The 18,707-nt window shown below is 36.2% G+C and overlaps 1 protein-coding gene across 1 annotated transcript in view; it reads right to left on the bottom strand.

The window, feature by feature from the left end:
• The window catches only part of LOC120892319 (broad substrate specificity ATP-binding cassette transporter ABCG2-like), a 41,925-nt gene extending 25,880 nt beyond the window's left edge, over window positions 1-16,045 (bottom strand). The window contains 5 exon segments of the mRNA XM_078020731.1: window positions 1,449-1,585; window positions 10,530-10,682; window positions 11,243-11,357; window positions 11,946-12,005; window positions 15,855-16,045. Of these exon segments, the coding sequence (XP_077876857.1) occupies window positions 1,449-1,585; window positions 10,530-10,682; window positions 11,243-11,357; window positions 11,946-12,005; window positions 15,855-16,045 (656 nt within the window).
• Window positions 16,046-18,707: the final 2,662 nt, after the last annotated feature.

Here is an 18,707-nt window from a genome sequence, read left to right as displayed (position 1 = left end):
ACGGTATGAAGAAGCGGTGAAATCTGAATAGCCCTGGATTAAATCCTGGCAAGCCATGCTTATTGACTGGGGAGTGCAGGCAGTGGTGTGGCCTCCCTCATTGGAGTCTGGAGTAGGTAGTATTTGGAGTGGAAGGGCATGATGGCAGAAAAAAAAAAAACTATGTAGGGAGCACCAGAGAGAGCAGGAGGGGCTATAGACGCAGTGAAGTATGACAGTGAGGAATCCAGGTGAGAAGAGTAGGATTTCATCTGTATTATATTTGCATCCTTTCTGTCAGTATGAAATATTTTTCTATATTTTTAAAGATGATGTTTAAATCTCAGCTATTGAAAATTTTCTTATACGTGATCCCTAATATTTTACTTTCTTGTAAAAGGAAAGTCATTTCTTTCATTTCATTCTTCCACATCTTCAAGTCCCAAATCTCAGCAGTTTGTCTCCATCCTCCAATCCCAAGTCTAATCCTGAGCTGATTCTGTTGAGTCCCTTGAAAACAGACCCAGAAACTGCCCAATTCTCACCACGATTAGCATAGTCAAAGCTCCATCATCCCTCAGCAACTCCTTCAAGAGGTCCTCCCTCACCCTTGCCCAACTGCACAGTATTCTCCACAGTCATTGCTCTGCTTTAAACTCTCAAACCATCCCCATGTCCCCTAGTGACAGGAAAAGCACACATCTGATATGGCCTATGAGATCTATGCAATCTGCCAAGAGCCCAGCTCCACCTCATATCCTAATCCACCTGTGATGGTCTAAACTGGGTCCTCCCCAAACTCAGGTGTTGAAGCCATATCCCCTAGTGCCACAAAATGTGGCCACATTGGACACAGCACCTTTGAAGATGTTATTAAAGTTAAATGTGGTCTTTGAAAGTTGTCATCTGCCTTTCTAATTAGGAGCAAATTAGGACAAAGACACACAATGAAGTTGATGGCCATCTACAAGCCAAGGAGAGAGGCTAAGGAAGAAACAACCCCGAGGATGCATCAATGTCAAATTTCTACCTCCAGAGCCATAAGAAAAATATTTTTGTTGTTAAGCCTCCAGCCAACCTCCACTATCTTTAGTCCATGGGTCTGTCCCTCTGGCCTCTCTAATATCCACATACCAGATATGACCTGCCTCAGGGCCACTGTTTCTTACAACCAGAACTCTCTTCTGAATTTACAGCACCTCTCTCTCTCTCTCTCTCTCTCTCTCTCTCTCCTCATGTGTCACATGCTTGTGGTCTTACCTGACCTTTCTGCTATTTTAAAAGCTTCCCAACTTCACATGAACTTCCTTCCCTATGCTCGTTTCATCTTTCTTGAACTGCTTCTTGTTTATTGACTGTATTCCACTAACCAAGAGGAGCACTTTTTTAGATTCTGAATCCTCTGCACCAAAAATACCAGGTGAACAGATAGTAAATAAATTAAAAAACAATGTTGCCATAGCATTTACCTTTTCAGGAGTTTAATGACCTTATATGCTGTGTTCCAGTCTAAACAAGTTGTGGGCTCATCCAGGAACAAGATGGAAGGATCAAGGATCAGCTCCATTCCTGTACTAATCATTTTTCTTTCTCCTTTAGATTTCACCTAAAACACAAATTATTATCATCATCCACATGAATGAATATAGTCACTGTCATTTGATGAGTTAAACTGTACCATTCTTGATAGAGACATGTTATCTCATTATGTTAATTATTCTGTATGTTAAGTAAATGACACCTGGGAGAAGGAGAGGTTTCTCTTATCATATGCATAAGGTGAGGCCCAGGGCAAAGTTATCAAGTGACTATACCTGATATGATATAAAATTAACTAGAGTGATAGTAGTGGTAAAATCATGTATTATTAAAGCTCAGTCTCTAATAGTCCTGTGTGTTCCTCACCAAGTCAAGTATTTAGTTTTAAGAGAGTAAGTTACAACACTAAAAAAATATGACTCTGACGTAAAAAAAAAAAAAATCCCTACTAAGATAGGAGAGGAAACTATCCATAGCGATCTTTCAGTGTTTTCTAACCACCTCCCACTGACACACTGCCTCCACAAAACAATCCCAAGGGGATTAATAAAGAGAGTCAAGTTGGAGCCAGGAATGTACACTTTTACCATACCATTTCAGCCTCTTTTCAATTTCATAATTTTTCCCCAAAATGTTGTTTTCTATACCTTAACTTACCTTGGAATTCCTGATTCATCTTTTCAGAAAAATCCAGAAAAGGGAACATTCCACAGGGCAACTGGCCCAGTCTTTGCAATGAGTAAATATATATGCAGGAGAGAAAGAAGGTTTTGGGGAGGAAGGAAGTAGAAAACACATCTGGAATTTGGAGTCTCCAAACAGATGATATCCAAATGCTACTCATGGCCCTTGATTGGGTATTATTAACAAATGAACTATAAAAGACATTTGGGTACCTTTATCAAAATGTCATATGCTTGTTTAAATATGCCACAATGGAATCTATTATTCTGTATAATTATTATAAACTAATAAAAACACTTGAATATAAATCTAGAGTTGATGCTTAATATTAAAAGTGCTACACATGATATTACCACTACTATCACTCTAGTTAATTTTATATATCTCCCTAAATAGATAAAAACATTTAAAAGAAAAGTATACTAAAATGTAATTGCTTGGAGTTTTAGGAAACCTTTCCCTACAGGAGATTTTTCTTAAATTTTTTCTCTACTTTAAGTAACAAATTACGACCAATGTCGTGGAGTGGAATCTTATGGAATTCAACTTTTGACAAGCTAATCAGTATTGAAGAGGGGAATACAATGAATAATTTACAAAGGAAAAAGTCAACAAGATACTGAATGTCAAATGTCTGTCCTATTTTTTCATCCTCCCTTTATATCCATGTTGATCTACTTACCGGTAAAACAAAACAAAGCAAAAAGGATTTTTAAAATTAAGAAAATCTTAAAAATTGGAAACTTAAAAAAATGATTTGTATTAAATCTTCATCAATCACGAGTCTAAAGCAATTGTATATTGTATACCATGATTGTGACAAAAACATATGAACTTAAAACAGCTGATTATACAGAGACATTTTTTAGAGACATTTTGTTGATTGATAATGTGTTGATACGGTAAGTAAATGTACTTATTTCCTTTTGCAATTATGTGAGAAGAGGTAAACAAACGAGAAATCAAAGAGAAAGATGTAAGAGTCTGGAAATAAAAACAACAACAACAAAGACTGGAGAGAATGAGAAAAGAAAACTGTGAAAGAAAGAAGAAAGGCTTTACAAAATAACTTTATCACTCCACAAATTAGAAGTAACTCCAGAGGTAAACAAATATCATTTGGAAGCCCAATTACAACAAAGTGAATCACAGCATAAGAATTAGTGAGTCCCAATCAGCTCACACAGAAGGAGGTAGTGAAGGAAAAGCAGAATTAAGAATTGGGTGACAAAACAAATGCTTTAAGATGCAATATTACAAAGTTTGAGACCTGGAGAGACTTGATGATTGGTTACTGAAGTAGAAAAAGAGCACAGAGTCCCCTAACCCTAAAACTGAACCAGATAGGTAAAGTGGGATGGGGCAACAAAGAGAAAGGAGGGAGCAGAAAAACTCTTAAGCTCACCCACTTAAAAACAAGTAGAAAGGCAGACAAAATTTGAAGTGTGACAGGAACAGCAGGATTCTTAGAACAAATAGCTTAAAACCAAATCTGAAAAGAAAACTGAACTGGAGTCCACAGTCCTTCCACCCCTTAAAGTTATCCCTTAAATCACCATGGGCATTTTCCATACCTAGACAGCTGCATCAAAGAACACAGAGTTCCTGTGCTCATAGAGTTGCTGCACTCAGTCAGTCACCAGGATCCTCACCACCACTAAAAGGATCTGATAGAGGGTAAGAGGTACACAGTGACCCATGACACTTATAGGGACACTCCAGATTCTGCATCCTGAACTCCTATGCACAATAAAAACAACCAATATACAACACTGCACCCTCCAAGCAGACAACTTCAAGCCCCTGAGCTGACAAACTGGAACTGCCTGGAGGAGGTTCACAGCAACTTGCTAATTGGCTCCTATGCCCCTGTAATATGAACAGATCCACAGCCAAAGAATGATGGTAATTTCCTAAATGTCCAAACTCCACTGAAATCTAAATCAAAATTCAACAAGGTTTTTCTTTGCCTAAGCATGGTTTACTATAAACAACTCTAACATCAACTTAGATAATATATATAACTCTTTAACTTGAATGATAGTTGTTACCCAATAACTAACATTGTACCCTCAACCCATTTGAAAATATTTCATCCAATGGTTTAAAGCATTAATTGGAATCAATCCTATCTTTGCTTTTCTAGATCTAGCTGATAAATGTTCCTCTTACCCCTAATTCATCTTCTTACCTTATCTGCTACTATTTCAAATATACAACATCTATTTCTCTATATATCTGGGTCTGAATTACCCTTTTATAACTTTACTCTCTTTTTCTTATTTTCAGTATCTCTTTTCCCTCTCCGTTTGCCCAATCTTTCTCCTTTCCCCCATTTAGCCCTCATTTAAGTATAGTAATCTTACTAAATTAATTACCCATTTTTTTGCCTATTACAGAAGTTTATTCCAAGTTTACACTGGATTTGAGGAACCATAAAAAACAAAAAGCAAGAAGTTTTAGTTTCTCATAAGGTTGAACAGCATGAGACTTGGCACAGAAGCAAATATAATAAAGAGGGTGGCACCTCCGAAAGTAGTGCTGATATTGGGATAAGTAGAAGTCAAACATAGTATAAAAAATTAAAAATCAATATGTGGATATTCAACCTACCCAGGACTCTTAAGAGAAAGAAACTCACAAAATAGTCCCTCCCTTAAAAGAAGAAGTGAGAATTATACCCATACAAAGGTAGACATACAAACAGTATGAAAAGGCAAGAGAATAAACTACCCCAAATTTCCTATAATGCTTCGACTGACTTCATCAACACTATAGTAGAGGAAATATCAGAGAAATAATTTAGAAAGTTCATAGTTAAAATGTTCTATGACCTAAAGGAAGATTTAAGAAGTGAAACTGAAAGAAAATACAAGAAGTAAAGATTATTTCAATAAAGATTAAAAAAATTCTGAAAAGGCATCAAATGGAAATGTTAGAAATGAAAGACTCAAGAAACCAAATTAAAAACTTAAATAAAAGCACCATCAATAGATTAAACTATTTCAAAGATAGATTTTTCAGGCCTCAAAGACAAAGTATATAATCTTGAAAATAAAGCTGATGATAAAGAAAAGAGGTTAAGAGACCATAAACAAAATATTTTTAAAAATGTGATAATATTAAATGACCAAATTTAAGATTCATTTGGATACATGAAGGCTCTGAAATTTGAGCTAAAGGGATGCACAGTCTTTTGAATAAAATAATACTAGATAAATTTTCAAACCTTAAGAATGAGATAGAAATCCAAATAAAAGAGGCATAAGAATTCCAATTATAGAAAAATCACAATAGATCCACTCTAAGACACATTATAATGAAAATGCCTAACATAGAAAATAAGGATAGAATTATAAAAGCTGCAAGAGAAAAATGATTGGTCACATTTAGAGCTAAACCAATCCAAATTTCAATTCATTTCTCAACCCATACCCTGAAAGTCAGGAGGACTTGGAATAATATATACCAAGCTCTGAAATAAAATTGATGCCAACCAATAATTCCATAGCAAGCAAAATTAAGCTTCAGAATTGAAATTTAATTAAAAACCTTCCATGATAAATAGAGCCAATAGAATTTATAATTAGAAAGCCTGACTTACAAGATACACTCACAGGAAAATTTTGTGAAAGGAAATGAAGAATAAATGATAAGCAGATAATCATGCTCCTGGAAAGCCGGGAGATAGAAAAAAATGATAAGCAGCATAGGAATGAAGTGTACTAGTAGAATAGTCAAAGGAGAATCAAGTCCAGTTTAAACATTAAAAATAAAAGAAAATGAGCATGAAAATCATCTCTAAATAACAAATTTGAAGGTAAATGGTTGAAAATCTTTAATCAAAAAACACAGGTTGGCAGATTGAATTAAAAACAGGACCCAACATTATGCTGTCTCCAAGAGACTCACCTTACAGGCAAAAACATCCACAGACTGAAGACGAAAAAATGAAAAAGACATATCGTTCAAATTTTACTCATGAACAATCAGGGGCAGCTCTTCTCATATCAGATAATGTGGACATTAAGACATAATAAATCAGAAGAGACAAAGAAGGTCACTTCATGCTGCTTAAGGGAGCATATCAAAAACATAATGATTGTAACTATTAGTCCCCCAAACAAAAGAGCATCTACATACATCCAACAAACAAAATTTTTGATTTAAAAAATAAAATCAATATTATAAATCAACAAAACACTAATACTAGGTGATTTTAACACACCTTTATCATCACTGTATAGATCCTTCAAACATAAACTAAATAAGGATTTTACAGAATTAAAAAAATAAAATTAATAAGTGGAACTAATAGTCATCCATGAAATAAGTGGAACTAATAGTCATCCATGAAATATTTCATCAATCAATGACTGGTTTCACTTTCTTCTTCTCAATAGCACGTGGAAATTTTTCTAAAATAGACCATGTTTTAGATCATAAAGCAAATCTTTGCAAAATAGAGAAAATACCTTGCATTGTATCAGATCATAAAGGAATGAAGTTAGAAATCAATGATAATATTTTTTAAAAAAACCACTTTAACACCAGGAAATTAAATACTACACATTTGAATGATGAATGTATAGTAGAAGAAATCAGAGGAGAAATAAAAAGAATTATAAGTAAATGAGAATAGTAATACAACAAAATCTCTAAGTTCATAGCAATGAGCTCATATATTATAATAATAGAAAGATACCAAATAAATAATTGATCATTACATCTCAAGGCCATAGAAAAACAAGAACAAATACACCAACACCAAATCAGTAGAAGATAGGAAATAATGAAAACCAGAGCAGAAATCAATGAAATTGAGAATAAAAAAATGATCAGAGAGATCAACATAAGAAAGAATTGGTTTTTTGAAAGGATAAACAAGATTGATAAACACTAACAAAAAGAAAGAAGGTAAAAAAGAACAAAATTCAGGATGAAAAAGAAAAAATCACCACAGAATCTATTTTGAAAATTTATATCCCAATAAGCTAGAAAATCTTGACAATGTTGACAAAAACATATTAAAAAGTGCATCAAGATCAAGTTGGTATTATCCCAGATACTCAAGTTTGGCTCAACATACAGAAACTGATAAGTGTAATTTGCTATATAAATAGACTTAAGGACAAGAATCACATGATAATATCAATAGCTGCAGATAAACCATTTGACAAAGTACAGCACCCAGTCATTTTGAAAAACTACAGACAGAAGAAATTTAACTGAACATTAAAATGCTATATATGACAAACCCAATGCCAACATTATACTGAATGGAGTAAAACTGAAATCACTTCCTCTAAAAACAGAAACAAGGCAAGTATGCCCACTTTCACAAGTCCTTTTCAAAATAGTCCTTGAAATTCTAGCCAGAGCACTCAGGCAAGAGAAGGAATGTGTAGAAATGCAAATGTGAAAAGAAGAATTCAAATTATCTCTGTATGTTGGTGATACGATACTACTATATTTAGAAGACTCAAATAACTCCAGCAGGAGATTTTGAGAACTCATAAGTGAATTCAGTAATGTAACAGGATATAATATCAACACTCGTAAATCAATCATAATCCTATACTCTAATGATGAATCAATTAAAAATAAATTAGAAAGACTATTCTATTCACAATAGTCTCAAAATACTTGGGAATAAATCTAACAAAAGTGGTGAAGGATCTCTAAAAAAAAAATATAGAACTCTTAAGAAAATAGCTGGGTTCGGTGGTGCATGCCTGTAATCCCGGTGGCTTGGGAGGCTGAGGCAGGAGAATTGTGAGTTCAAAGCCAGTCTCAGCAAAAGGGAGGCAGTAAGCAATTCAGTAAGACCCTTTCTTTAAATAAAATACAAAATAGGGCTGGGGATGTGGCTAAGTTCTTGAGTTCTCCTGAGTTCAATCCCTGGTACCACCCTCCCCCCTCAAAAAATAAAGAAAATAATTGAGGAAAACCTTAGAAGATGGAAAAATCTCTCATATTCTTATATAGGCAGAATTAATATTATCAAAATGGCATTCTACCAGAAGCATGTACAGATTCAATGCAAATCCCATCAAAATTCCAATGACAATCTTCACAGAACTATAAAAAGCACTTATAATATTTATTTGGAAAAATAAAAGACCCAGAATAGTCAAAGCAATCCTAGGCTAGAAAAGCAAAGCAGGAGGCATCACAATATCAGATCTCAAATTATAGTACAAAGCTATTGTAATAAAAACAGCTAGCACCAAAACAGGTATGAAGACCACAGAATAGAATAGAAGACACAGAGACAAACCCACATAATACAATTATCTTATACTAGACAAAGGTGCCAAAAACATATGTTGGAGAAAAGATAGCCTTTTTAACCAATGGTCCTGGAAAAACTGGAAATCTATACGGAATAGAATAAAATTTAACTCCAACCTCTCACCCTGCAAAAATGTCAACTCAAACTGTATTGGAGACCTAGGAATTAGACCAGAAACCCTGCACCTGCTAAAAGGAAATGTAGGCCCAACACTCCAACAAATCAGCAAAGGAACTGACTATTTAAATAAGACTCCTAAAGTGCAAGAAATAAAATAAATTCAGTAAGTGGGATGGCATCAAGATAAAGTTTATGAATGGCAGAGGAAAGAATTAAGAGCATGAAGAGAAAACCTACAGAATGGGAGAAAATGTTTTCTATCTGCTTCTCAGAGCATTGATATCCAGAATATACAAGAATTAAAAAAAAATTAACACTAAATAAATAAATGAACAAATTAGTAAGTGGGCAAAGAAGTTAAACAGATACTTTTCAAAAGGAGAAATACAAACTATCGATCAATACATGAAAAGTGTTTAATATCTGCTAATCAAGGAAATGCAAATTAAAACTACATTGAGATTTCTTCTTGATCTAGTTAGAGTGGCAATTATCAAGAATACAAGTAAGGGGCTGGGGATGTGGCTCAAGCGGTAGCGTGCTTGCCTGCTATGCATGTGGCCCAGGTTTGATCCTCAGCACCACATACAAAGATGTTGTGTCCACAAAAAACTAAAAAATAAATGTTGAAAGTTCTCTCTCTCTTCCCCCCCATCCCGCCGCCCTTCTCTCACTCTCTTAAAAAAAAAAAAAAAAAAGAATACAAGTAACCATAAATGTTGATTAGGATGTGGAGAAAGGTACATTCATACATTGTTGGTGGGACTAAAAATTAGTGCAACCACTCTGGAAAGCAGTGTGGAGATCCTTTTAAATACTAGAAATGAAAGTATCCTTTCACCCAGTTAGCCCACTCATTGATATGTCCAAAACATTAAAATCATATACTATAGTGATAAAGTCACATCAGTGTTTATAACAGCACAATTCACAATAGCCAAGTTATGGAATCAAACTAGGTGCCCATCAAGAGATAATTGGGCAGGAAAAAATAATGTGGTACAAATATGAAATGGAGTTTTACTAAACCATAAAGAATGACATTATGCCATTTGCCAGTAAATGGATGGAACAGAAGTCTATCATGCTAAATGAAAGTAACCTGTCCCACGAAGCTTAGGTTCAAATGTTTTCTCTGATATGTGGAAGCTAATCCAAAATAAGAAAATGAGAAGAAAGTTCAGTGAGATAGACAAAGGAGGATGAAGAGGAGAAGGAGGGGTGAGATAAGGAGAGACAGTGGAATGAGTCTGACCAAACTTTCCTATGTGCCTATATGAATAAACAACAGTAAATCCTCCCATCATGTAAATCCAAAAGACATTAATTTTAAAAAACTATAAGTAAATAGCTGAAGTCTCAGTAGAGTAGAGGGAAGGATACAGGGCAGGGAGGTTAGAAGGGGAAGCGAAAGCACTGGGGACTGAACCAGAACAAACTATATTCCATGCTTTTCTAATTATGTCAAAATGAATTGTAGTGTCATGTGCAACTAAAAAGAACCCATTTAAAAAAATCCTTGAATTCTTGTCATTTATGAAACACAGAAGTGATTTCAGAAAACAATACAACAATGTCCCCCAGAAGAAGAAAGGGGAAGAAAAGTAAAAAAGGAAAGAAATAAACAACAACAAGAAAAGTGCAAAGACATCAAATGATCTGTGTTTTTGAGCAATGAGGGTGGGCTCTCTCCACATAGACCAATTCCACCCCAGGATTAGACCACGGTTAAGATTATTTCTTCACTTAATTTACCCCTTTAAAGATGGAATCTGGACACTTCTTTTTATCACTACAGAAAGCAGCCAGTTTTGACCACACACATTTTAGGAAACTTCTGATTAAGGTCATATTGCCCACACAGGGAAGTCCTCTTTCCTGGTTATGAATCTGTCAGTAATTTTCACATTACTTTGGAATCTGCCACTTCACAGAGACCTAACTTTTCAATGACCTTTTTGATTCGCTTATTTTTTCTCTTCTTTGACATAGTTGTTGGAAGTCGAAGAGAAGCTGAGAACCACATGTTTTCTCTCACTGTCAGGGTGCTCATTACGATATCATCCTGAAGGAAAATGTACTTTCAATGAGTCATACTGAGTCTTTTCTAAGACCATCACTCCAGTGAATGTTTAAGTTTGTTCACAGAAATAACAAACCCATGGAAAATTTCTAGGTAATGGTGAACTTTCAACTCTAAACATTTCAGTGACTCCACAAAGCTTCAGAGCCCAGGGAATAATTTTCCTTCCCTACCTTCACACCCAGATGGAGCACAGGTGATTATGGTGACTACTAAGCACTTCCAGAATACTTTATATGAGGATTTGACAGGGGCATCTTTTAGGAGAAAAAGAGAAGTGAAGGAAGGGCAAAAGGGCAACAGTAGACCCTTTGGAAATGATTCAAAGTTAGAATTGTTACCATTGCCTACAGGTTCATATTCCAGATCCTTTCTTCCTCTCCTTAACCTCTTTGTCAGTCTTAAGGGAGATGATGTAAATTTGGTGTAAATAAGATTGGTTCCTTAAGCATGTTCAATTGGAAGCATGGTATACTACAAGCCAAGGCTCTTGCCCATATAGAAACAGGGGAAACCTAAAAGGAAAACCTACTCATACTTACCTGTACCACATATCCTGAATTGCATTGGAAATTGTCAGGGTGAGGTACTTCATGTACCCAAACATTTTCATATAATACTCTTGGTTCTTTCCTTGCAGCTAAGATATCTAATAACCTATAAAAGGACACACATGTTGTGAGATTTTTCCTCACTACAAAGGTCACATCTCTCACCTATTCTGAATCCAAATTCTGTTCAGGTTAGAAAGTGAACTAGCCAAAATATTCTGTGGTTTAACATATGTGTGTACATGTACGCAAATACACAAATTCTTACTTTCCTTTATCATGTGGTATAAGAAAGCCAAAAAACATTAAAGCAGGATATCATTGGCTTATCCCGTACAGATCTTCCAAGTGACCCTCACCTTTATGGATCCAACCCAAGCAATAGGAGCCTTTACCTCTGAGGTAAGTCCCACTGAGACCTTCAGCTCCTTATCTACACTTTTAATATTATTCCCTTATTTTCCTTTCTCATTATCTCATAATGAGGTCAACTGCTTTGTGCTAATTGCTTTATCATGCTGTGTTTGTAATGCTGAACTTAATAAGAATTTCTGGTCCTAGGATCAAAACCATAAGAGTCCAAATGCACATTATCCACAAGACAAAAGCAGACATGAAAAGAAAATGCATGTGATTTGTAAAAGCACACAGAAACAGCACCAAAAGACTTATTTGTGCTTTCTGTTATACTCACAATGATTTGCCTCCACCTTGGTGTCCCACGATGGCATTAAGGCCAGGTTTCATGATCACACTGTAAACACAAAAACATACTGATTTATTATTTTACTTTTTAAAGAGTTCTATAGCTTTAGGGGCTACATTAGATATATTATTGAAGGCTAATGAAATTGCAGACATATAACAAGAATCAAATTTTAAGGAAAAAAATAATTGGTTAAAAATAGTCTAGTATACATAGGATATGAATCACTAGTCAAGACCTATGAAAGAAAAGCCTCAGATCCTTGAAAATCCCTTTCATTTATTTATGAAGCCACTAATCCCTAAATAGAAATGACACATTCTATATCAACAATCTGTGAAATTCTTGTAAATAATCTCCATTCCTCTTACTCCTCTTAAACAGCTTCTGAATAATGCTTGATGATCAGCCTCTTCAAATTCCCTGGCCTGTTTCCCAGTCAAGAAACACACAATTAATTAATCAATGATTTGTAGACTATCAGGAGTAGTGTTCTCACTTTTAAAATCTAATCAGAACAAAAGAATCAATACATCTTAAATAAAAATAAAAGACTGGAATGAAGCACTCTAGAGTATAAGAAACTATCACCTGTTCTTCACATTTGAGAAAAACACCTTACCAATTAAAAAAGCAAAACATGCCCTAGGATAGATGATTTACTGCTTTGTTCAGGATCTGATAAATGGACTGGAAAATGATCTGTGTAGAATTAGGAGACATCCCTCTAGCATGGATGTCATTTGGGGATGTGCAGGCACAAAACAGACACAATTGTGCTTCAATCTAATTAAGTGTGTATGTGAGGGTAGTGAGTATTCAGATAGAGAAGAAGGGGGTGATGATGGCAGTGTTGACTGTGCTAAGACCCAAAATGAAGTCAAAGAGGCTGAATTTTTTCCTAAATATAAGAGGTAAAACTACTAAGAAAATTAACTGGAGGAAGAAGAACTAAGGGCAGGGACATTGCAGATGCACAGGAATGATCAAAGAGCAGTCTGACTTAGCCCATTCAGAACACTGGTGTCTATGCCAGTCTCTCTTTAGAACTGTTAGGTACCTCAAAATGTGTGCTCCAGTGCCCCACAGCACTCACACCACTAGGACTTTGGCATTCATGGCTGGTGCCACCTAATTTGTCTCACAATGATACTAGGGCAGCTGGGGGCTGAGGTTAAATGTACCTTTCACTTTGCTTTTTAACTAGGAACAACTCACTCAATGACTGAACTAATATAATGAGAGTGTGATAAACCAGGAACAAGATGTGACACAGAAAATTCTTATTCTTTTGGAAACCTTCCTCCCCCAGTGTAAAGATACACAAATGACTGGGTACATCTGGGGGTCAACATCAATGCTAGCATGTATAAAGTCTTGGGTTCAATCATTAGCAAACTCCCAAATTAAAAATGCTTGGGTACACTCTCAAAGTGCATTTGTATATAGTTCCTAATGATCTTCTTTATTCATATCTACCTAGAAACTGCTTCTAAAATTAGTAGGAAAAGCCTTCTCATTCCCTAAGTCTTCATTTAGTGCCTGGAAAACTTCCCAGGTTTTTAAGATATATACTCAAGGAAAGATCAAGCCATCCTCAATGATTCAACCAAAACCAAATGTAAATATGTAAAGGCAAAGTATTTCACAGATACCACTGTTTGGTTTTCTTTGACACTAAACCCAGTGTTTCAGAAAATGGTAGTAGTGTAGTTTCCCAAATGCCACAGTTCCAGTGTGGAGCAGTAGCTAATTCCATATCCATTGAGGTAGCTGGAAAGGATAAGCAAGGTAAATGAACCCTCACACAGAGTGTATTTTATATCTATTCAACCTGCACATATTCAAAGCATGGTACAATCACTTCTTTCATCACAAAATCTGTAGGGACAAACATATTTTAATTACTATATTCACAAAGGCTCGTTAGCTTTTCATATGTCAAGTCTATCTAATGTAGTAAAAGATCAAAGCCCGTTATCCACCATTTCTCTCCTTATTCTCCTAGTCAGGATTTCCTAAACCAACACGACAGAGACAAGAAGTAGGCAAGATAGCAGGTGTTGCTGCATGGACAGAGATCCCATCCTAATACAGTCAAGGCCTCAGCCCAACCAGCCCTCAGATCCTCACCATTTCTTTTCCACCCATGCCTCAACATTTTCTATGCTACCTTATCACTTCCTTGATCTGAAGGGAGTTGCTGGCATTAACAAAGAAGTATAAAGTCACATAAAAATATCTAGAAAACAGAATGAATGTCTAATTCCATATAGATCTGCAGCCACATTGAGTCAAAGTACTCTTTTATAACCACTCTCCAGCCTTGGGGAGCCAGGAAAAAGTTTTTGCTTTGTTTAGGAAAAATTTTTCCCTTAGGACACAAACAGAACTTATAGTGATGGTATCTATGCAAAGCCAAATTCACATACTAACATCATATATGGGAATCAGAGACTCACAAATATCAGAAAAAAGTTGATACCCATAAAGGTCAGTATCTGAACTCACAGAGGTACATGTGGTAGTGATAGGTTACATAGAAATACTCATTGCCCTCCTACTCTAGATCCCATTTCAACATTGCACTTTGAGTTCTGAATTTGTTGTGAGATGAAAAGAATAAAAATCATAATTGCCATGTACTTTAAAAATATAATTATTTATTCCCAAATGAATTAAAATCATCATACTACAGTAACACAACCACATCAACATTTATAGCAGCCCAATTCACAATAGCTAAACTATGGAACCAACGTAGGTGCCCTTCAACAGATGAATGGATAAAAAAATATGGTATATATATACAATGGTATATTACTCAGCCTTAACGAAGAATGAAATTGTGGCACTTGCTGGTAAATGGGTGGAGCTAGAGAATATCATGTTAAGCAAAATAAGCCAATCCCAGAAAAAACAAAGGCTGAATGTTTTCTTAGGTATGTGAATGCTAATTTACAATAAGGAAGTGGGGGCTAGGGAAAAATAGAGTGGACTAGGCAGAGGGGAGTGAAGGGAAGGGAGAAGATACAGGGGTCAGAAGGTTAGTAAAATGAATTGGACATTATTACCCTGCCCTATGTGCATTTATGATTCCATGACTGGTGTTATTCCACATCATATACACCCAGAAGAATGAGAGGATATACTCTATTTCCATATGATGTGTCAAAATGCAAAATTCTACTGTCACGTAAAATTGTTCTAATTAGAACAAATAAAAAATAGTTGATTTAAGATTATAAATTCTTATTACTCTGTACTTTAACTATATAACTTCAATTAACTTACATCTTATATTTAAATATGTTCTACCTGTCTTTATTATAATAAGTGATAAGTAAATTATTATAGAACAATTATAACTATCATAAAGAGACAATTTTAACGCAACCATTCATTTAACCCAGGTATGTTTGAAAAGAAAAGTACTTTCACAATATACTAGCATTTTAACCTTCTTGCTTCTACACTATAAAGAATATAAAGTGCACAGGTACCTAAAATGCATCTGTTTCAGACAGCACATTGTACTTCATAGTTTGGAAAGTTCAGAGTTACAATTATATACCCAAGATTAAAAAACAATGATACAGGCATCCTTCCACCCAAACACAAGGCTTACCCATGAAAAACTAAAGACCTATTAATTGTTCAGTTTCTTAAATAAATATTGATATACGTTTTACAATCATTTTTAGAAATGGTGTGTCAGTTCAGTTCTTTTCAAACTAAACATACACTTAAAGATGATTCAATCATTTCAGTCCTAGTTTAGCCAAAATATGTGAAAGCATATCTTAATATGTCTGTACACAGTCTTGAACACAATATCCAAGACCTGTATTCATTGTTGGTCAATATAGTTGTCTTTTAAAAAGTTCATGCACATACTTGATATTCCATAGTTCTTTTTCCTCAGTTGTTTTCTGATCAAATGGAAAGCCTTTCTTCTCTTTTACATGATAAGAGACATTGTGAAAACTCAACACAGGCCCTTTCTTATCACTGGAAGTTGTCTCAGGGAGGTCATCAGAGTTTCTTTGGGACATGGAAATTGAACACAGTTCATTACTGGAAGACATCTGGATAGTTCTGTCTTTCTGTAGAAAGAAAAGCATTTGTAAGTTGATAGTCCATGTAAATCAAATTTTAAACACTAGATAACAACATATGAACACATTTAAATGAGGATCCTTTAAATTGTGCTGCAGTGAGTAGGTTCCTTTGTAAAGAAGACCCCACATCACTGTGATAAAAAGAACTTTAGAACCTATAATGGGAGGCAGATCCGAACTAGATTACCTGCACTCCAATTAGATGTCACATTCCCAAATTAAGGTGTCCTAATAATTAAACAGTATGAAAATTATTCAAAACCCAGGAAGGCAGAAAAATGTAAATAATTATTAGTTTTGTCTGGCTTGAAAATCATAATATGATACAACCTCAATTCAGGAAGAGCCTAGAGGAGCATCATTCAGTGGTTGTATTTGTTTAATGTTAGTGTTTATAATATTTTTACTACCAAAAGGAACTTATTCTAGCATTCTGGGGGGGGAGAGATTTCTCTGAATTTATAGTTGTACAACTTTGGTTGTTGTGCACCTTCAATCAGCAAAGTAGGTAAACGCCAACATTCTTTTGCAATGACATTATTATTTCCTTCATGCACAAACATATAAAAATTATGAACTAAATCAAACCAATAGTTAAGCAGTTCAAAGCTTTAGAGCAAAAGCAAATATTAAGTTAAAAATATTTCATTACAGAAATTACAAAAGTTCCCTTAAAGTATTTAATCAGAATTCGACCTGTGGCTGAACTAAGCTTGTTAAATTGGTTTTAAGTGCTAACTGCAATAATCCTAGCCCTCATTTTTAAAAGCCAAAGACATTCATGAAGAACTTTATCTTTGCCTATGGTGGACTAGCTGCTCCAAACTAATCATCCTCTCGAGAACAACCATAGAAGCAGAGAGAACATGAGAAGGAGTGTGTGAAGAGTTCTCTGATGAGAGCAAGAAAGCCAATGGAACTGGAGGAACCAAAATTGTGTGGGCTCTCTCTCATCCAGCGAGTAGATCCACAGAACAGGGTAGAGGAGAGTGTGACTGCAGAATTGCTAATCACGACCTCTGGAGACCAAGCAGGAAACAGATCTGATTTTATTGCACAGTTACCATGTATATATACTCAGGCAGTAGCTAAGCAGATTACAGGCAGCTACCAATGCAATTTCTGCTACCTGTCCTTGCAGTGACCAATTGAGGAGTGGACCATGGAGGAAGCACGGGGATTGCAACACATGACCTCATGCCCAGGGCTATGCCTACAGGGTAAAAGTTCTGTTGCTCACATGCCTAGCACAAGAGAAGTTGCCTGCCACTCAGAAATCCTTGGTGTATGCCAGGTATGTAGGCCTCCATGCAGAAAATCCTAGCAAGCAAGGAACAGCAATGGGAAATCCCAGAAACCTGTGCCTTTTCCTCTTTGGGGTTTGCAAATTCAAACTTTTACACACAGGGCACCACTCAGGAGCCAAGCAGAAATAAGCTGCTAGAGGCATTGTCCAGGAAGCCCCTAGTATATCTGAGCAAATATCTCAACAGTCTTTCATCCAGGGAGACAAAATTTGGAATGGTGAGCCAGTAAAGGTGAGGATTCCTAGAAAACCAAGCTTTCGAGATCTCAGAAAATTATGTCCTGAGAATACAGGAAAACCCAAAAGAGACCATTCTCTGCTCAATCTAGGTCATCACTCTTAAAAAGATATCATCACCCAGATGGAGTGGCACATATTTTTGATCTTAGCAACTTAATAGACTAAGGAAGGAAGGTAGGCGGACCTGCGACCAACGGGCAGGTCAGGCCCAGCAACCTGCGGAGTGACAGAGCTGCCCCACGTGCCTGCAGGGTAGGCAGACCTGAGACCCACCAGCAGGACAGGTCCAGCGGCCTGCTGAGGGGCAGGTCCGCCCCCTCCCCCAGTGCCTGCAAGGTAGGCAGGACTGTGACCACCAGCAGATCAGGCCCAGCAGCCTGCTGAGGGGCGGAGCCGCCCCCTCCCCCCGCACCTGCAAGGTAGGCGGACCTGCGACTCACCGGAAGGTTAGGCCCAGCAACCTGCGGAGTGACAGAGCTGCCCCACGTGCCTGCTGGGTAGGCGGACCTTCGACCGACCGGGAGAGCAGACCTAGCGGCCCGCCAGCGTGGTAGACAGATCACCCCAATTGGAGGAGGATCACAGCCACTACCTGCCCTGCAAGGGAGATTTTTCAACTATACAAGAGCAATATAAATAAATAGAGAGAAAATTTCAAAAACACAACAGTTTCACCAAGCAGAAAGAAACATGAGCAGTATGAAAAGACAAGGAAAGAAAGGACCACAAGCAATGCAGGTCAAGTCAACTTTAGAAGAGGTAATAGCTGCAACAGATGGAATGTCAGATAAAGAGTTCAGGATATACATGCTTCAGATGATCTGGAGTCTCAAGGAAGACATGAGACAGCAAAATCAGACAATGAAAGATCACATTGACAAGGAACTACATAAACAAATCCAGGAAGTAAAAGATCAATTTCACAGGGAGATAGAGGAAATAAAAAACAAACAAATAGAAATCCTAGAAATGCAGGAAGCAATAAACCAACTTAAAAACTCAATTGAGAATACTACCAGCAGAGTAGATGACTTAGAAGATAGAACATCAGACAATGAAGACAAAGTATTTCAACTTGAAAAG

Source organism: Ictidomys tridecemlineatus, chromosome 9 (genome assembly GCF_052094955.1).
Source record: "Ictidomys tridecemlineatus isolate mIctTri1 chromosome 9, mIctTri1.hap1, whole genome shotgun sequence".
NCBI classification, from domain to species: domain Eukaryota; kingdom Metazoa; phylum Chordata; class Mammalia; order Rodentia; family Sciuridae; genus Ictidomys; species Ictidomys tridecemlineatus.
Note: the sequence above shows the minus strand (reverse complement) of the source record. Positions and strands in the feature narration are given on the sequence as shown.